General features: G+C 47.0%; 3 protein-coding genes across 3 annotated transcripts in view; all 3 read left to right on the top strand.

The window, feature by feature from the left end:
* Positions 1-3,251, top strand: part of HOXA6 (homeobox A6) — a gene marked incomplete at both ends in the record, with an annotated part of 5,908 nt that extends 2,657 nt beyond the window's left edge. The window contains 2 exons of the mRNA XM_080340578.1: positions 1,429-1,686; positions 2,992-3,251. Coding sequence (XP_080196704.1) covers positions 1,429-1,686; positions 2,992-3,251 — 518 coding nt within the window. The remainder of the gene's footprint in view (positions 1-1,428; positions 1,687-2,991) is intronic.
* A 2,136-nt stretch (positions 3,252-5,387) lies between these two features.
* HOXA5 (homeobox A5) lies at positions 5,388-8,442 on the top strand (the record flags this gene model as incomplete). The annotated part of the gene is made up of 2 exons (XM_080340402.1): positions 5,388-5,949; positions 6,916-8,442. 2 exons carry the CDS (start codon positions 5,388-5,390, stop codon positions 7,164-7,166), a joined length of 813 nt encoding a protein of 270 aa, XP_080196528.1. The 3' UTR covers positions 7,167-8,442.
* Positions 8,443-18,402: 9,960 nt separating this feature from the next.
* On the top strand, positions 18,403-20,368 carry HOXA4 (homeobox A4; the record flags this gene model as incomplete). The annotated part of the gene is made up of 3 exons (XM_080339384.1): positions 18,403-18,483; positions 18,950-19,548; positions 20,040-20,368. The coding sequence occupies exons 2-3, from the start codon at positions 18,972-18,974 to the stop codon at positions 20,366-20,368; spliced, it is 906 nt and encodes a 301-aa protein (XP_080195510.1). The 5' UTR covers positions 18,403-18,483; positions 18,950-18,971.
* Between the last annotated feature and the right edge of the window lie 580 nt (positions 20,369-20,948).

Here is a 20,948-nt window from a genome sequence, read left to right on the forward strand (position 1 = left end):
ACTGTTACTGTCCCTGCCCTGAGCCAAGAATTATATTTCCGCTAAGGGGTAACTGCCATGTTGAAAAATGAAGGTGAAAATGTTTGTTTCATGTATTTTTTCCCCTCTTAAAGACACACATCCCCGTTTAGTCAAATCGTTCGGAGCAACAACGAAACCGATTGGCTTCTGCTGACTCATTAGCAGGGCTGTATTAATTAGGAATAGTCTTACTGGCTCGTTTTCGAATTTGAATGTTTGATTCCCTCGTCTCGATTCTGGCGGGGGGGACTTGGGGAGAAGAGACACGTGGAACTTTATCTGAGCTGCTCGTGGGGCGCCGGGAGTCCACCCAGCTCTTCCGGGGGCCTTCTCGGGCACTTGGTGCAAAAGAAAAATCCCCCTCCCCAGAAGGGCCACCGTTTCCTGCCCCAGCCACAACCTCCGCGGTAATTATGGGTATGTTCATTAAGATACGAGATCTCTTCCGCGCAGGACATGTTAACCTCTCTCACAAAAGCTGGGTTCGGCGCCGGGGCAGGGTCCCCGAGCTCCGAAGGGAAGCGTCAGCTTCACGTCTGGATGCGGTTATGGCATCGCGGTGGGAAAATGGAGAGGCCGGAGCGCCCCCCCTCCGCGCTGCGCGGCTCTCCGCTCCCCATTTCACGTGCTCACTCCGCTCCAAACTTTCCCTCCGCAGCATCCTCCACTGCCTCTTCCGTCGAAGAGCCGGGGGCGGCTCGCCCCGCCCTGCCCACGGGGTTGCGCAGCTCCCTCGGGGCAGACGCGCCTGTCGTGGGGCCGCCAACTTTTAAGGTCGCCCCCCTACACACACCTCCAGCGGCCGGGGCGGGGGGGGTGACCCGTCCGCCACTGTCACTCTGCCCGCTCTGCCTGCTTCTGCAGGGAATTATTACTATTATTAATAATATTACTTTTCTTATTATTGGAATATTGTTCCTCCGGAGGGGGCGGTGCCGCCCCGGGGGCGCGGCCGGTCCCCGCGTGGTTGCGCGGCGTTGCGCGGGGCTGCGCGGGGCGGCGCGGAGGGGCCGGGGCTGCCGGTAAGTTGGCGGCGCGGTGGCGGCGGCCCCGGGGGAGCGGGCGCCGCGCGCGCTCCCATTGGCCGCCCCGCCGTCAGCTGCTCCTATTTTCTGCTGTCGCTTTTGGCGCTCGGCCATCCAGAAACAAACCACTTCGATGACTCCTAATAGTTATCGCCAGATGTACTAATACACAACAAATCACGGTCCGGGAGAGGGGGAGAGCAAATGAGTTCCTATTTCGTGAATCCCACTTTCCCGGGAAGCCTGCCCGGGGGCCAAGACTCTTTCCTCGGGCAGATCCCCCTTTACCCGGCGGGCTACGATGCTCTCAGGCATTTTCCGGCTTCGTACGGGGCAAGCAGCCTGCAGGACAAGACTTACACCTCACCTTGTTTCTACCAACAGTCCAACACCGTCATTGCTTGCAATCGGGCTTCCTATGAGTACGGAGCCTCTTGTTTTTATTCGGACAAGGAAATTAGTAGCGCCTCTCCCTCTGGCAGTGGCAAACAGAGAGGGCCCGGGGACTACCTGCATTTTTCTCCTGATCAACAGTACAAATCCAGCGGAGTGCAAGCCAAAATTGTAAATGACGAAGGCACCGACCGGAAGTACACGAGCCCTGTTTACCCCTGGATGCAGAGGATGAACTCCTGCGCTGGTAAGGCATTTCGATGCAATCAAGGAGGGGGGGTGGGGAGAAGGAAGGAAAAGTTTCTTTCCTGAAGAATTTTTTGTTTGTTTGTTTGGTTCTTAGACAATGTCCAGGCTTCTGGAGGGACACGGTTCCTTCAGGGCAATGTGTAACGTGACACCTTCCCAGGTTATTTTAGACCTGGCACATTGGCACCCTGGGAACGGTGGCCGAGACCCTAGCTTGTGAATTCACTGGTGAAAGTTACTGAGGAATCCTTAGGAACCAAAAAAAAAAAAAAAAAAAGGAGTAAAAAAGGAGCAGAGCAGTTTTGCCACGTTCCTAAAGCCACCCCAAAGCTTCTCCTCCACTTCCTTGTCAGAGAGTGATGCAGGGAATATGCCCTCTGTACTGAGGATCCTATGCATTTGTGGCACGTTCCTCCTCACCCCCCTCCCCCAGCTCATTAGCCTGTAAGTATTGGATATTGAGAGCACGTTTCTGGAGCCGTGGGCGCACTTCCATGGCACCGCCGATTTTCTCTGACTTACAAGTGAACTTCACATAATTGAACTATTCTGTCCAGGAGTGGTGCTGGGGGGGTGGGGGAGGGTTGTATTGGGGTGGCACTTATATTTGATAATCCCATATTAAGACGTTTACTTCCAGAGTTTGCTAATGACTCCCCTCCTCCCGAGTTTATGTTTACTGGACTGTGGGTCTAATTTATTTTTTGGAAAGTTAAAGTTTTAGCAAGACCATTCTAATGCTGCTTTGCATTCGAGGGCAATAAATTCCGGAGCAAATGGCAAAGGCTCTTCTATGATCTTTAGCTGATGTCTATAATTATACTTAAATTACAGACCCTCTGTAGTCACAGCCATGGCAATAGAGTGTGTTTGTGTAAACACACTCGCATATGCCTGCACACACATACACATGCGTGCAGGCTCCCCGGATCGCACACGTGTGTATGTATGTGCGCGCACACAGGCTCTCAATATGCAGAGGAAAGCCACTGCTTAGCGATTCACACGGGTGCTACCTACTTCACTTTCGCTAGGTCTACATTAAAGCCTCTTTATATCCTAGTCACCCCACCACCCTAAGCCCGCTGCACATCCGTATTTACATCTAGTCAGGCACGAGAAAAGGAAAAAGAGGGGGGGGAACCTCCAGGAAACCAGAGCAGCCCACCTCCCCCAACAGCTCCCCCCCCCACGCCGCCCCGTGATCGTGCCTGCAAAAGGAGGCAGAATATACTAACCGTTCTTTCTGGTATGAAATCACTGGGCCCTGTCCAATGCGATCATTTTGTCTTTACTTCTACAGGTACAGTATATGGAACTCATGGGAGACGAGGGAGGCAAACTTACACCAGATACCAAACGCTAGAGTTAGAGAAGGAATTTCATTTTAACAGATACTTAACCCGAAGACGACGTATTGAGATTGCAAACGCTCTCTGCCTTACTGAACGCCAGATTAAAATATGGTTTCAAAACAGGCGGATGAAATGGAAAAAGGAAAACAAATTCATAAATTCCACACAGCCCAGCAGCGAAGAAACAGAGGAAAAGTCAGGGGAGTAGAACCACATTTAATAAACGTTACCAGGCCTTTCCTTAGCGCTTACTATTACTATTATTATTTACCTTGTGTTCCTTCTGCTACTAAAATCTGATAGGTTTGTCACAGTCTATTAATTCCCAAAAGGCTTGGTTAAAATATGTACATTTGCAATCATCTATAACTCTAATATATGTGGAAGTCCTAGCTTTCGAGCTACAGGCATGTATGTATATAACGACCTCTCCAAAGTGCAGATGGCATTGCTTAAAACTAGTATAGAAATGGCCCAGATTTTTAAACATTTGAGGTGAGCATCTCTATGTGGGTGAGTGTCCCTGGTGTGCTTGTGTGAGAATAGATAAGCGAGTGATTTTATTTTTTTTTTTTTAATTAGAATTGTTCATATTGCAGAAATACGAAGGATTTTAGAAAATCTTAGGTTTATATTTTTGTTAGCTCCTGCTACGTCGGGCTGTGTCGTTATGCTGTGTTTGGTAGCTTATGGTCTGCAGGGGAGGAAAAAAAGTTTTACGCATGTGTAAGATATTTAAATAGCAAAAAGAAGATAAATCGTTAAAAAAAATCGTTGTGTAAAGCCCTAGGTATAAACTTGCAGTTAAAGCGAAGATGAATTGCAGGGAGATTTTTTTAAAAATGCCGCTAAACTGCCTAATCTGCACTACTAGTACTAAAGGAAAAACTCGGCGTTAAACTTCAGAGGAAGCGAGGGAAGAGGTTTAGAAGCGGGCGAATTTCTGTGTTTCCCCTTGAGCCTACACTGAGGTTTCGGTGAGCGCAGCTCTACACCGAAGGGGCTTTGAATTATGGACTACATTTCTTGGGGCTTCATGGGATTGGGTCAATCTTTCATCTTCTTTTTCTTTGTTTATTTAAAAAAATGTGTCTGACATATTAACCCGGGGATCTTCTACCCCGTTTTTGTGGTATCTTAATTCGCACTCTCATTTCTTAGCACTGGGGAAAAAAAAAAATTAAAAGATAGATAATCTAAATAAAAGTAGCTGCCATAAAATGTTTCCACTTCGCGTTCTGTATAAGGAAAATAAGCGCAGCGAAAATATTGACTAATATATAGGTTATATATCTCTATATTATATTGTGTGTGCGTGAGTGTGCGTGTGAAACTATGTACAAATACACTTGTATACGCATCAAGGCTCTATTGTTTGGAAGGCAGCACATTTTGGGCTACTGCTCTAAATATTTTAAAAGCCAAATCTAGAAAATACTAATGCAAAATGGCTACCGCTGCATTTAGAGTTTGTGGTTGTGTTTCTTTTTTCTTTATTTTGAAATTTTTATGCTTTTTCCGAGATGCGGAAAAATAACAGCGGCCGTAAAGCCGCCTGGAATTTGACCCCCTAGTAGGAAAAATGTTGCACGATTTTTATCTTCTATAGCTACCTGCCATTGCAGATCGGCAGGACCCGGGTGTCTCTCGAAACCTCTGGTACGGAAAAAAAGGGGGGACAAAAAAAAAAAATTAAACAAAAAATCTATAAAATGAACATAAGCGTTGCCAGCATCCGAGAAGGTATCATGTAGGGTTTGTCAACTGGTGTAAATAAGCCTCGCCCGGAGCAGACAACGGGCACAAAGCGTAGCACACAGGGCTCTCGGGCAGCCGGGCCAGCGGAACGAACCCGGCCGACCCCGCCGCCTCTCTGCCCGCTCCCGGTGCCGCTGGTGGCGGCGGTGGCGCCGGGCGCAGTGACGGCGCTCCCCGCTCCGCGCGTCTCCGCGCCGCTCCGCGCCACCGTCGGGGGCCGTCACCCCGGGCCGACCCCGCGGAGCCACCGCCATCCCCCGCGCCGCCAGCGGGTGGCGCTGGAGGCCGGCGGACGGGCGGGCGGTGGCGGCGGCGGCGCGCAGCGGCGGCGCGCCCCGGGCCGCCCGCGCCCTCCCAGCTCCCCCACCAGTGCACGAGTTTACCTCTAGAGGTCATCAGGCAGGATTTACGACTGGACAACAAAAGCACGTGATGTGAAGCCGTACCCCATATTTGGGTGCCTACGTAGGAGGGAACCAAGTACATGTCCCAGTCATTTCCATAATTCATCATAAATTGTGCAAGGGTGCTATAGACGCACAAAACGACCAAGAGCCACAAATCAAGCACACATATCAAAAAACAAATGAGCTCTTATTTTGTAAACTCATTTTGCGGTCGCTATCCAAATGGCCCGGACTACCAGTTACATAATTATGGAGATCACAGCTCGGTGAGCGAGCAATACAGGGACTCCGCCAGCATGCACTCCGGCAGGTACGGATACGGCTACAATGGCATGGACCTCAGCGTCGGGCGCTCTGCTTCCACCCACTTTGGTGCCAATGAGAGACCCCGCAGTTACCCGGCCAACACCACCTCTGCCTCGACAGAGCCCAGGTACAACCAGTCCGCGACGGCTTCCCACTCGCCTCCCCCTGACCCTCTGCCCTGCACCGCCGTGGCCGGTTCGCCTGTCAGCGAGAGTCACCACGGGGTGAAAAACTCCCTCGCCAACTCCACCAGCACTTCGTCCAATTCCAGCAGCAACACGCACATCAGCAGAGACGGGGTTGGCACCTCGTCTGGGACTGAGGAAGACACTCCAGCAAGCAGCGAGCAGGCAAGTGCCCCGACCGACCAAAGCACAGCCCAGCCTTCACAGCCCCAGATCTACCCCTGGATGCGAAAACTGCACATAAGTCATGGTAAAGCAAATACCCTGTTCTTTCTTTATTTCTCTGGAGGAAAAGGAGGATTTAATGTAAACCGGGTGGCTGCGCCGAGCAAGGTCGGGGAGAGGGGGAAAGGGGGAGAGGAGGGCGTGAGAACGGGCAGCCTCTGCGAACAGCATAACTCTGCTCGCAGGGAAGTATGCTCTCTTCTCCGGGCAAGTCCTCCCCCAAAAGAGAAAACCTCCCGGCCCCAAAAACCCAGCCCGCCCGGCTCCCAGCGCCGGCCCCGGCGGGCAGCGGGGGAGCAGAAAGAGCCTTTCCGAAGGAGGATCGGGAGCCGAGGCTGCTCCCGGCTCTCCTCTGCAAGGGGAATCCTCCAGCGGGAACGGCGCGGCTGACCCCATTTATTTTGCCGAGCCATATTAAAAAGAGAATAGGAGAGGGCGAAGGGGGCAGTTTTCACTGCTGGGAAGCCGTGGGGGAGGGGGGACAGTGGCCCCAAACTCCGGGGGAACGAGCTTGAGGGGCGCAGGGAAGCGGAGCAACTTTCAGCCCCGGGTACCTGCCCTGTCCTTGCTGCTGGGGGAGCGACCGGGGGCTCGCTGCTTCCCAGAGCCTTCCCCAGCTCAGCCGTGGGAAAGGGCTGCATGCTTCAGCTTTTCTCTCCCAGCCCTGAAAACTAGCCAGCAGCAGAGGCATGCTACAAACCGGCTTATCTAAGGGAGAGGTGGGGGAAGATAGCCTTAAAAAACCCCGAATAAATCAATTTTAAAAATCGAACCCCAAATCCAAGCGAAAACTTACCGAGACCACCAAATCCCCCTCCCCCAAATCGTTCCTAAAATGGTCTGGAGGGGGAAACTTGTTGAGCGTTTATCCAAACCAGAAACAGAACCAAGAAGGACTGAGAATAACGGTCCTGGTCCATAGTAGCTGCAATAAGACACGAAGGCTCGGAGTGGCTGCTGAGAATCTAAATCATGTACTTTTCTCTTCCAGACAACATAGGGGGACCAGAAGGGAAAAGGGCTCGGACTGCTTACACCCGCTATCAGACCTTGGAGCTGGAAAAGGAATTTCACTTCAATAGATACCTGACCCGCAGAAGAAGGATTGAAATAGCACATGCTCTTTGCCTCTCAGAGAGACAAATAAAGATCTGGTTCCAAAACAGGAGAATGAAATGGAAAAAGGATAATAAGCTGAAAAGTATGAGCATGGCAGCTGCAGGAGGGGCATTCCGTCCCTAAGCGTTTGATCAATTAAAAGTACTGAGCAGTATTAGCTGACCCTGCGTCTCATGTCAGTACTAAGTTGACTTTCTAAAACTTCCTTGTGTTACTTCTGTGAAGAAACCCTGTTATTGTCGCCCTTATTCATCTTTTAATCATGAGCCTGTTTATTACCATTCTCTCGCGTGTATAAGTAGATCTGCTTTTATCGTACATTTCTTTGTCTTGAATGGCTTTGTCTTGAAAAAAATAATAGATGTTTTAACTTATTTATATGAAGCGAGCTGTGTTACTTGAAGTAACTGTTAAAACAAAACAAAACTAAACAAAAAAGAACAAAAAAAAAGGTTAAAAAAAAAAAAGAGAGAGAGAAAGAAACCCTCCCCCGGTTTAGTACAAATGTTATGTGTTGCACTCAACCTGCTTAACTGTGCATGTGTGGTCAAGTGTTAATGTCTGTATAGCTCCAAGCTGTTAAAAATATTTTTATTCAAACTACCTATATAATTCCTGTGTAATTAATGCTGTTGTAGAGGTGAAATGATGAAATCAACTGAACTTGTCCTACGTGTAGTGAATAGTGAATCTGTGACGAAAACTGTGATTCCAAGCAGTATGTCCTTGCTGTGCCTTTGTATATGACTCTTTGCACGAACTCTTAGAAGTGGCTCTTATTAAGCGCAGCTTCTGTGATGTATGTTTTTTGTGAACAAAGTTACAAATATAGTCAAAGTCTGGCTGTTTGAGCAAACTGTGATCAGCTTTTTTTTTTTTTTGTATTTGTTTTTAAAAAAACTGACTGGAAATCAACAAAAAAATAAACTTTCTATTGTAAAGTTTTCGTGATCTGGTTTGTGCAAAGCAAGAAGTTGTGCTTCTTGGTTTGCCTTTAAAAAAAAAAAAAAACCAAAAAAAAAAAAAAAAAAAAACCAACCAAAAAATCAAACGTGCAGAGTATATAATAATATTTTACCTGGCTCCTGCTGCACGTTACGAATGGTAGATGCTGCGGTTGTCCGCTACCAGTATTTTTAATTGAAAGTTTGACCGTAAGTTCTTCCCCACTGATTTCTCGCTAGGAGGAAAACTGCATGGTAGGACCACAATCAACACCCTTTGTGAGTGAATCAACTGTTAGCTGTTTGCTGATGGTTGGGGAAAAAAAAAAAAAAAAGGTGCTTTGTTAAAACACGCTGCGAACTCTAAGATGTGTTTGCATCGCTCTAGAATTTATCCTGTGGTTTCATTAAGTATATTTGCAGGACAGCCACGTCTGAGCTCTCTGCGCCTATTAGTAACCCTCGCTAGCCACATTCCCACTTTTCACCCTTTAAAAATTTTTGGTTTTCCTCGCTACAATTAGTTTGCTATAAACGTAATGTTACTTACCCCATCAGAGCTTGAATGGTTAACTCTTCTGAGCTTCTAAGAGCAACTAAAGATTTGCACATTTACTGACTGGTTACATTGATGCCTTCCCTTAAAAGTTATAAAACAGTAAACTTTATAAGCTCCAGTTCCGGCTATATGACATTTGGGTGCCAAATGAATAGGGTTTTGTCTATGAATTAGATCGTAAAATCATCCATAGCACAGACAGATAGGCTCACTGGCTATAAAAAGTCACGTGGTGCCATTAAAGTAAGTTTTATGGTTTTGGGGAGTTGACATCCAACATTATATACCACATAACATATAATCTCACTGACGCTGGACTTCATTTGACTCTTTTGCAGGCTACGTGTGCCTCCTGGCCATTCTAATTGTCAGGTTTAGGGACAGAAGTATCCAAACCACAAGTTCTCAATACTGTATGAAAAATGGCTCCTTGCAAGTCAAAGGTAAGTTTTGTGCACAAGTTCCTTAAAGTTTATTTGTACAGTGGGGAAGCCGAGGCTCCCGCTCGCTCTGGCTGCCTCTCGCCTCTCTCTCTCTTTCTTCCTTTCTCTTTCTCTTTCCCTTCCTCTCCGCCTGGAGCTTTTCAGGACGGTCCCACCGAGCCCTAGAGGCAGGATCAACCACTAATGATCCAGGTTGCGCTGCAAATCCACCCCATCCCTTCACTCGCAGCAGCGAGCTCTCTATTTTAACGATCAAATCAAAGTAAACCACAATAAGCGACTTTGGCAGAGATGGATTTTGGGGCCTAGCTTTAATCACTTTGACTACCGCAGAAGATAATTACTTCCTTTGCTCCAATAGACTCTCCAAGTTTGGAGAGGTTTTGTTTAGCAAAGAGTAGTTACTGCAGGCGATTTAAAAAGGGAAAACAAAATAGATAGGGCTTGATATTATCTGGGCAGTGTCTTATGTAGGCATGATAGAGTTGGAGGCGTGCTGATGTGGTAATAATCTTTGGATTGGTGAAAGATGTTGCACATCAGAACTAGTATTAAAATGGCACAGGCTGTACTGGAGCGCTTAAGATTCCAATTTCTGTGTTGGGTTGTGCAGAAAGCTTTAGCTATGTGTACATGTCCATCTGTGAGCGTGTGATGTGTTTTGGGGATGCGCATTGCTGTAACTTTTTCCCAGCTCCTCTATGTAATTGCATAAATATATGTATATTTAAACTATGTGCGTGCGTGCGTGCATGTACAAATCGATGTGTATGCTCGTATAAAGCCGTGCACATGCATAAGTATGTCTAATATCGGTGTATTAATGTATACAAAGGGTGTGTACGTGTGTATACATATATACTTTCCATTGACTTTTTTTTTTTTTAAGCGAACCAATTGACTGTAACTTGTAGCATTAATACAAGAGACTACAGGTCATTAGAGTGCTGCAAATTATGAAATACGGGCTTGGTTTATTGAAGATTGTAAATATCCCCCTAGCTCTGTTCTCCCTCTCTGCCTTATATTGTTGGCTGCCATTGTGGGGTAGGCCCCAGCTGCGTGTTTACTTCAACATTCTTTTTATTTAAGTGGACTGTTCTCACTAGAGTGTGATTACTCAGCAATAAACTTTATGGCCGGATTTAACTTTAGTCTTTGAATTTCCAGGACCTGAATGAAAGGGTGAAAGGGACTCTCTTTCTGTGGGTAGCAATAAGGCCTGATGCTTATCCTTTGAGCTGTTACTTATGTGAGTGATCTCAGGGGGTGCAGACTGACTAGTTGGGGGCTAAGGAAGAGGTTTGAAAGTTACCTCGAAAAAACAAAAAAAAAGTATAACCAGCAGTGAGTATCTCTTTCTCTGATTAGGTTTGGTGTAGCAGAGATTCAGCGTATTGTGCTGTTTTCTTTCATGTGTTATAAACTCGGGTTTGCAAAAGAACAAGGTGGTTTGATGCGAGCTGGGAAATGGGCTTTGTTTTATTTTGCTGGTGCTATCCTGTTTGAAGGTTGTGGTTTAGACTGTATGTGCTACTGCGAGCAAAAATGAGAGAAAGGCGCAGAGGTACAGGAGGATAAGGCTGTTGTGTACCTCTGCGAGGTCTTCACATTGCATACTGATACTTATTTCTAATTTATTTTCCTTTAAGATTAAAGAAAATGTAGTATATAAGTTGACTCAGCTCAAAGATCTCACAGTTTTACAAATATTTAATAATTTAGATTCAACTCCCTGTGTAAGATAAATGGAGTCTGAAGCCTTTGTGTCTGTGTATCTTCCTACGAACACTAAACAAACACATATGCATATACTTTACATTAAAAAATTGCAGAGGCTTTAAAAGTGCATATCCCAATGCACATTTGCAAATCATTTCCGTAATAAACAGCTGGAGATTTTATAGTATACTGGGTGTCACATCTTCGTCAATAGGAATACCAGAAGGTTATATATGATAGGCACGTATTGTATTATATTATATAATATTATATACCATAAAATTTTATAGTTTGAGGCATAGGTCTGAAAATCCTTTAAAAGTTTGGGTTTCTTTTATATACGGGTCCTTTTCCAATGAAAATTCTTCCCTTGTAAACGGCAATTATACTAGACACAAACCATCGCGATTACTCAATATTCAACAAAACTGCAATATTTGAATTATCTGATGAATATACAAACATACACGCACACTCGTTCGACTAATACTTTAGAAACCTGGATATCATTGCGGATTGTAGTTTTTCATTGTCTAGAGCGAAAATATTTGCTACTATGTGTTTTTCACATTTTCGAATGTGGCTTCTGGAACATATTCCACGTAAAGCAGTGTACAGAAACTCAAGAACTACGGAAAATAAAAATATCCTCAAACCCACAAGCATGTAACCCCACCTATACTGCAAGAAGCTCCTAACAACAAAAGAAAGTTACCTAGAAATGACAGCTTCTCCATATTTCTGGCCCTTTCCTGTCCTAAGCAGCTGAAACCATTCAAATCCAGAAACGCAATAAGATTTTCTAATCTTGAAATTTGAAATTCGAACGACCCCAGACTGCTGAGCTCTACCAAAATATTCCCAGGTCCTAATTGTTTTCTGAGGGGAAATGTAACGGGCAATAATCGCTGGGAATCAGGAGAGAGGTCTTATCTGTGCATATTGTTTTTCTACTGTGTTTGGGGGATTAGTGCGTGCGAGTTTGTTTTACTTTAGGCATGGCAAGTAGCGTTCTGCTATTTGAAATATAGTTTACCTAATCCTTTGAAAGGAATACTTGAGTGTAGTGTGTCATGTCTAAGCGTGAGGCCAATTAAAGATTAGGCAATTCTCTTAATGTGTGTAACTAGTGACTTTGCAAGGCATAACTTTCTCTAAATCAGAAGTACAACAATCCGATGGAAAGTCATCCGTAAATTACAGCTCTGCAGCCTTCTCTAAGCCCTGCAAGCGCCCTAATTGCAGAACATTACAGGGAAATTATTATTCTGCCATTTCGTTACTTTTAATAAGTATGTATCTGTGGAAGGATGACAATAGAGGGGTTTGCAATCTGCTCCACGGGAAATTGAATGGAACAGATCAGGAGGGGCGGATCAGGAGGTTTCGATTTCAAACCCTGGATACTGGAGCAATGCCTTTTCCCTCCCCGCAAATACAGATTTAACGCATTAAATGCAGACATAAATAAATCTCCTGACTAAGTTAAGACATCGCTTTGCTTTCTTAGCTCTTTCTCTTTTCTTCCCTGAAAATCTCCCCAATTTGTTGCTAGAGTTGCTAGCCAGAGTGCAAAAATACAGCTCCCACAGACGCCTGGTCATCTTTGAAAATATTATCCCTTTCAAACTAAAGCATCCTCACTAATGTCTCTCTGGAAGGCAAATACTCATGGACCATCGGAATCACATGTTCCTGTAGCTGCACGCACAAACAATATCAAATCTGACATAGAGAGAGTGTAAAATTTGCAAGGATTTTGCCTTATAGCACGCATAAGGAATTTTCCTATATCCTCCTCCCCCCAAAAAATGTCTTTTCAATAATAATATTTGCTATGAAGGTTATTGGGTAATTATTGCAATTTTGTGGAACAGTCCTTGCTTGAGGTGAAGTCTGTCTCTGGATAACAAATGGCAGCCCGTGCAGTTCACTGCCAGGTTAAGTAAATGCAGAAAAGATAAATCTGCACACCCTAGGAATCACCAGCAGAGCTCGCTTTAGACCAAGTTCACAGTCAACTCGTTTGCCTAGACAAGGCTTCGCAAACAATTAGAGTTGTTTCTTTATGTTTAAATCAAGGAGAAATGACTAAGACCCTCGCAGCAGAGAGCTGCAGCTTTTCCCCCAACGCTCGTCACTGCATTCCTTCCAACCTCTCGCCCAGAACTTACCCAGCATTTCACCTGCAATTGTAACCATATAGCGCCTTTGAGTAACAGGCTTCCCTCCAACGCTGCCGAAAGGCTGTGCAAACTGATTTAACAGCACTTTTACATAGCTGCGAGATTGAAGAAAAAAAAACAAAACAAAACAACATAACACAAAATAATTAAAAATGCAAAAGTATCCGATTTCTCAACAGCAAGAAGGAAAAAGAATAATAATTAAAAAAAAAAAAAGCCCTTAGAAAGCTGGGGAAAACGGCAGAACTATTGAAACAAACAGTGCGAGTCTCTTACTCCTAAAAGAAGCTGCATAGCTTTTGTATATCTTTGTGGTTAAGGGCGTTACAACTGCAGGTCAAAAAGTTGAGGGTCAAAAGTTTACGTTTTGCACCACTCTTAGTCATTCGCCCAGACAGAGTTTGATGTCAATGTTATAGCCGAGATCTTGACTATCAGCACAAAAGATAAAATAGCTTTGAGTTACGTGTGTATCACAGTATGGACTCCAGGTGAACCCTACTGGCTGAATGACCTCAATTACCGAGGAAAGGATAGAAAATTCCTCTTTTCAAGAGTAATACACATTGTATTTCATCATGAATTATCAGCCACATTTGTGTCTAAATATCTCGGGTTCAACCGCGGCAGGTAGACACGCGTGTTACCCCACAGCAGCCGCTGGTGCTCCGTCCTTCGAGAGTCAGGTAGCGAAATGTTTCGCCCTTGTTTATTATATAATAACCTGCTTTAAGAGGTTTAATGTTAACCCTTCTCACTTGGCAAAATGGCAGGAAGATAAGATAGGAGCGAAGCTATTAACGCGGATATCGACCCTAGCCGCGCCTTTGTTTTTGCTCTCATTTCTGCAACGACCGCTAAATTCTGCTTAAACAGGACATGCTGGAGATAATAAGGGTTATATGTTTGGTCCGAAGGAGCTCGTTTAAAATGCGGAGCTGTAGGGCCATGGTGTGCTACCGATGGAAAATGTTGCGGAGAAGCTGGCGCGCTGCGCCGCTCCGTGATTTGGAGGGATCTCACAGCCTTCTGGAATTACCCGAGGCAGGGGTTCTCAGCCAAATGGGGAGCAGGGAAGGTTATTTTCCCTCCCTCCACACCGCCCCCCCCCCCCCGGAAAAAAAAAAAAAAAGTTTAGTGGAATTTATTTACGCAGAGAGTTATTCCCACATCGCTGGGATTTTTTGCTCCTCGGTGTTGAAGCTTTAGCTCCTCTGTTAGGCATGTCTGTAGGGAGATCTAGCCAATATTGCATAGGGAATTTCATTCTGGGGGAGATCACAGCAAACAGGCTTCAGCCTGAAATTATGAGGGTGAAGGGCCGATGGATGATAGGAAAGGTGTGGAGGAGGGGATGGGGTGATGAGCAAGTCCGAGAAAGAGGGCACCTCAGCCCCATCCATGCATAACTGCCTTCCGACCCCCAAGGCAGGAGGCTACACCGGCCTCTGTGTGGCTAGTACGCATGAATTATTTGCCAGAGACACAGCTGGATCGTGGCAGTAGAGCGCTATTTCGTGGGAACAAATATGCGAGGGGTTAGATTTCAGATTAGCCAAAGTGATTGTTGGAGGTTTTACCTAAAGTACCTGCTGAAGATTGGAAAGCATATAATGCAAATGTTTGTTCGGCGTGCAGAAGTTGATCATAAGTTGCTGCTATTTGCTCACTTGTAGCGAGTCCTGGCATTGCACGTTTTGGGAGACTGCCCTCGCTGGAGATAGTATATAACCTTTCACATCCAGAGTATTTATTTCGAGTAAGAGTGAAGCCTGATAACAAGCTAAAAACCGTAGTCAAATATCTGTTTTGTTAGAGAATAGCAGGCGGATTGTTTCCAAAAATAACAATGCGTCTTTGATATACCCAGAACGAAAGCTGTTACTATAATCGGCTTACTCAAGAGTAGGTGACTGAAATCCATTTGCTTCCTCACCAATACAATTAGTGGCGCGAATCTCGTATTTTAAATCTGGTTTAGAATAAAAATATCAATAAGGATATATTCAAATACATTGAAGGTGAGAGTTCGATAAATATTGACTCTTCTGAAATATTGTTTAAATTATTCCTTAAAAAAATAGGCAACAAACTGGAGCAGAACAGTTAATAATTTTAGACGAACTCTTTCTGTCCTTTCACTCCCTGCATTCAGCACACTGCTCTCTGGCGTGGAAGGTCTGCTCAAAAGACCATTCATTTAAAATCCGGGCACAGATCACATTTTACGTGTGTTTATTTAACCGCGCCAGGACAGAGTGGAGCAAATCCCGCCAACCATTTCGTTGTTAAGAGGAGCCCCGGTGCCGGAGAAGTCGCCGCTTTTACCAAATACTGAACTTGAGGCAAAATTGCGAGCATTGCCCTGGCAAAGACCATAGGAAAGGAGCGCTCCCGCCCGCGGAGACAGGAGCAGCCTCGGGGGCTGTATCATTCCCAGGAACAAAGCAGGGAATACAGTCGATACATTCCATAACGTTTACATTTTCCCGCGATTTTTTCTTAATTTTCCTTTAGAAGTAGTGACCTGGGCAAAGCACCCCGCTATCTAAAAGACACTGTTATAGACCTTTTAGAAAAACTAAGTCCAAGGCCGAGGTGAACTTCAGGTCACCACGTCTAACAAATATGAAAATGTCGCCTGGTGAAGGGCACGCCTTGTTATTTAACAAAGACTGTCAATGTGTAAGATTAATAAGAAACAAAATGCACACGGTGTCACTTTTCGGTCACTTTGAAACTTGGGACAGCTTCGCATTCAAGAGGTGAAAGCTGGGGCTAAATATATTCAAAATGGTTCAAATCAAATTCAAACCAGGCTGCTAGTGCGATTCTTCCTCCTCCTACCGCTCCCGGTGGAGGATACCCGGGCACGGCGAAAGGTTGACTTGAATTATTATTATTACTATTACTATTCTTGTTATTACTATTTTCTCTTTCGAGGTAATGAGGTTTTAGCCGCGCATGTGGAGGTAGCAGTAGTTCTTGCCTGTTTCACAAGAAAATGGGGGATCCCCCATTTCCCCCTTTTTGGGTATGTATGAGATTGGCTCTTCTGGGTGCATGGAAATCAGCTCTCTCCCTCTCAACTTCATTCCAGTGGGGTCCCCATCTCCTCCTCGGCCAGCATCTGTCGGGAAACTCTCATTCCTTTATTAACTGATTAAATTGTCTTTCGCCAGTGAAATCGAGCCTTTAGTTCTTCTGGAAAAATAAGAGACCTGGCCTATTTTTCCTCTCCTTTCTTTGAGAGCTTAGGGTGACGCTACAAGTTTGTTAAAGGGAAGTTCCGGGGAATAAAAGGGTTTCTGAGATTGTTTATTACAGCCATAAATCTTGCAGTAAAATGTCGAAATGGCCGTGTGCAAGATAACACTTGGTGGTCTTGGCTGGGTTCTTGTTTATGATAACAAAACCACGAAGACATGGAACAGGCCTTTTGGAGGTCCTGCCTCAGCACATCTTCGCAGACTAATAGAATCGCACGAAAAAAACAGACTTCAGCTGGGCAGTTCAGGTCACCTTGCAGATTTACAGTCATATACAAAATTGCATCCTTCTCTCTGTAAACGAGTGCTAGCGCCCCACGGTAGAAAGAGACCCAGCGAAACAAGTATACTTTGAGATCTAATCACGGTAAATAATACGAAGCAGAGCCCGGTCAGCTCTCCCAATAAAGCGCTGAGCTTACAAACTGGAGACACCACTTTTCGTTGTGTTTTACCGTGGCTTGGGAGCCTGGCAGCCTGCTGTACTGCCCTGGCCACAGTGCCTCAGGACTTATGCCGAGGATAATATTTACGATAACCCAGTGTAATTCATCTGGTGCTGGCCGGCAGGTATTTGTACGTCTATGTCTGTATGTGTGCATGGATCTCTATGCCGCGAAAATGCTCACTGCTCTTGGTGTACTTTGGCAATCTTCTGGGTTTTTGTATAATAATGTAGGTGGGAGATTTATTCTTTTACAATAGGAGTTGCTGTGTTGTTTTATTCTTTTTAAATATAAATAAAACAATCTCCTCTTTCCTGTCAAGTGTATGTTGTTAAACTGTTGCGGCTGTCTCTGTGCGCGTGTGTGTAACCGCATTTCCTCTCCATGCAGAGTAAATAGAGAAACTTATCTGTTAGCCCAGTTAAAGAGTTCCATAGATGTGCTGTTGGAAATGAGTAAGTAAATGTGTTTTAACTCTCTTTACAAATTAGACATTCGATAGGAGGAGGAAATGAGTGATTGTTTAGATAAGTACCCCCGTACACCCAAGTGTTGGAAGTGTTCTAACATATTACAAGCATCCTGCAATGTTAGTGCGTGCATGCGTGTGTGTATAAAATATAAATCGATACGATATGTGTCTTGTTAGATGGAATATATATTCAAATAGAATTTTATTGCATGTATCCATTATCTATGAAACTGCAAAGGACAATAATCTGAATTTAAACCAGGCTAAGTGTTAATGTAATATGTTTAGGAGGGCAAGATCTAAAACGTATCATATTTGCGCTTGATATATTAGATGTATTTCCCATACCAGCAGATTAGATTACCCACTCAGTAATTATATTCTCGAAGGGTGCGGTAAATATTTCTATGGGTTTATATGCTTTCTGGAAAAGGAGAAAAAAAAATCCGAAAAGTTCCCTTCTAACTCCGAATGTACCAGACTAGCTGACGTTCAATTAGTATTTTTCCCCTCAGAATAAGAGCGTAATTAGTTTAACCATCAAATTTCAATTACCTAAGGTCAGGGCGGTTGCCTCTTTTCCCTCTGAGCTGCAAATATCGTTAACAGCCTCAGTTTTAGCCACGCAGAAGTGCCCGAGTGCCCTCTCCCCCCTACGCCAGGGTTTGAGAGATACTTCTGCGAAGGTGCTAGAGATTTCTCGCGGAAATGAAAATTAAGAAATAAACCCAAGACGAGGCATATCAAACCGACGGACTTAAATTCGTAGTTTGGAAACCGCTCCTTCGCGGGGAGGGATGCTCACAGTGAGCCCTGCCATCGCCGGTAGGAAGTATTTGATACCGTCTTGTCCGCGTTCCCCTCCCTCCCTTCCCCCTCTCCTCCCCGTTATTTTCAGGCACGCTACATCCCTCACACTCCGCAAGCCACTCGAGGACTCTCCTCGGCCTCCCCGCCGCCTTCATACTAACTTTGGTATCTATTCCTCCGGTTAGCACGGCTTCAAAGATGCAAAAGGCTAGTCCCAGAGCTCCTGGCCGCCCGCGGTCCGCAGCGACGGGACGCTGGGGGCAGACCCCGCCCGTGGCCTGTGCCCAGCAGCCGCTGCCGCCCTCTGCCTGTGCGCAGCCCCGACTCCAGGCATTTGGAGATGGGATTGTTTGAAAGGATTGTGCAACGCCTTGTGCAACGCCTGCCTTCCTCTGCACCACGCAGCTGGGCTGCCCTCCGCTTCCTCGTCCCGCTCCCTACGCTCTCTCGCGGGGGAATGGAGAAACAAAAAGTGCTGGGGAGTTGAGGGGGGGCAACGACTGTCAGAGCTGGATTAGTTTTATCTCGCTTGACACCGCAACTGCCGGACGCGGCCCGGGTCGGCGGGCGGGAGGAGCTGGGGATGCTGGTGAGGAGCGGACAGGGGGCGCGGGAGGCCGGCAGCCCCCGGCGGGGCGCTCCCTCGGCGAGCAGCCGCCGTCCGGGGAGGAGGCGCGGCGGCAGCGGCCCCTGGGAGCGGTCCCCGCGGTGGGTCCGCTGGCGCGGAGCTGCCCCGCGGCCGCTCGTCCTCCTTCCATTTCCTGATCCGGGGTCCGCGGCCCCGCGCCGTAATTGGTGATGGCGGTCAGGTGGTGATGGGGGGCGCGGGGGTGTGTGCGGGTGTGTGTTGTGTGTGTTGTAGGCGCTCCAGGGGTGGGAAGAGAGGAAGGGAGGGGAGTGCGGTGGGGAAAGCGGGGGGGGAAGCTGAAGGCCCAAACTTTGGCAGCGGCGAGCACTTGACAGCAGCGGGAGGGGGAGAGGGAGGGAGGAGAAGGAGGGGGAGAAGGGGAGGGGCCTCACCGAGCCCAGAAAAACGACAACGCGAGAAAAATTAGTATTTTTGCACTTCACAAATTAATGACCATGAGTTCGTTTTTGATAAACTCCAACTACATCGAACCCAAATTCCCTCCCTGCGAGGAGTACACGCAGCACAGCGGCAGCGCCGGCAGCTCCGCCAGCTACCATCCGCACCACCCGCACCCGCACGCCCCGCCGCCGCCGCCGCACCTGCACACCGCGCACCCGGGCCCGGCGCTACCCGAGTACTTCCCGCGACCGCGCCGGGAACCGGGCTACCAGGCTCCTGCAGCGCCGCCAGGGCCGCCGGGGCCGCCTCCCGAGGCGCTCTACCCCTCGCAGGCACCCTCCTACCCCCAGGCGCCCTACAGCTACAGCAGCGCCGGCAGCGCCGCCCCGGGCCCCGAGCAGCCGCCCCCGGGCGCCTCGCCTCCGCCGCCCGCTAAGGGCCACCCTTGCCCGCCCCAGCCCCTGCTCCCAGGCCATGCCCTGCAGCGCCGCTGCGAAGCGGCCCCCGCCGCCGGGACCGGCACCGGGCCCGGCTGCCCGACGCTGCCCGACAAGAGCCTGCCCGGACTGAAGGGGAAGGAGCCGGTGGTCTACCCCTGGATGAAGAAGATCCATGTGAGCACGGGTGAGTTGCCCATGCCAGGGGGAGGTGGGGATGCGCCTGCAAAGGAGGGAAGGGAGGAGGGTGCTCCCGGGACCGGGATGGGTCGTTGCGTGTGTGGCTTTCCGCCCCCCCCCCCCCGCTTCCTTCTCCCTCCGCGTTTCCTAAAAAAAAAAAAAAAAAAAGTGAGAAACCTTTTGTATCCGGGGTCCTTTATCAAAAGATTTACGAGACGCCAAACTGTTAGGGCAGTAATTATAGCCCCCATAAATTTAATTGCCCTGTAGTGGCTCTGGGCCATGTGTCTTTGAAGCTTTTCTTCTAACCCAAATGCCCATCACCATTTTTTATTGCTCCTCGATTGTCCCCACTGTCGATAGGCTGTGAAACAATTTCTCTTGCCGTTTATGTATCTTACGTGAACCTGGTGTCAAGTTATTATATAATGATTATGTTCCATTGCTTCCCCCCCCCCTCTTTTATTTCCCCTCCGCGTGTGTGTGTGCACGTTTCAGTCAATCCCAATTACAACGGAGGGGAGCCCAAGAGGTCTCGTACTGCCTACACCAGACAGCAGGTCCTGGAGCTGGAGAAGGAGTTCCACTTCAACCGCTACCTGACCAGGAGGCGACGCATCGAGATCGCTCACACCCTCTGCCTCTCCGAGCGCCAGGTCAAGATTTGGTTCCAGAACAGACGTATGAAGTGGAAGAAAGACCATAAACTGCCTAACACAAAGATGCGCTCCTCAAACCAGTCCACACTGAGCCAGCAGTCCAAAGCACAGACACAGAGCCACCCCCATCCGCTCGATGGGGCTACACCCAACGCAGCCGCGCTATAAATACGGTTATTATTTTTAAAAAATATATAAATATATATATTTACCTATCTATTGGGGTTTTCCAGCTGCCCCGTGATGGAGGCTGGCCGTTTGGACCAAACAACTGTGTAAAACAAAACAGGAGCAGGAAAGGAAGACGAGACGTGCCCAAGAACGGGCACATGTTTAAACCAAAACCCGGACGATTGTCTACATTGTATATAGATAATGGTTCCATGCCCATCATTTTTTTTCTATTTATGGAAACGCTCTCTTGCCCTCGGTGTAAGAGAGGGCTGGATGCTGTCACGGACGAATTCGCTGTACCTAAGACGGACTCTATTTTTTTTTTTTTTTAAGAGAACACTTTAAAAAATAAAGACGGTTGAAACAAAGACCTCGTGAGACACTTGTGTAAGGTATTGACTTGAATAGCGCTGTTCTGTGGCGTGTTCGTGGATTCCCGTTGGTGTGAGAGTGCACACACACGTACGCACACACACCAACACGGGAGAGAGAACGAACACGTCCCCGAGAGGTTAGAGACTTACGAAAAATGTCCCCTTACGCTGTCTAAAGGAAAATGTGTTATGTATCAAAG

The sequence above is a fragment of the Nesoenas mayeri genome, assembly GCF_963082525.1.
Source record: "Nesoenas mayeri genome assembly, chromosome: 2".
NCBI lineage: Eukaryota > Metazoa > Chordata > Aves > Columbiformes > Columbidae > Nesoenas > Nesoenas mayeri.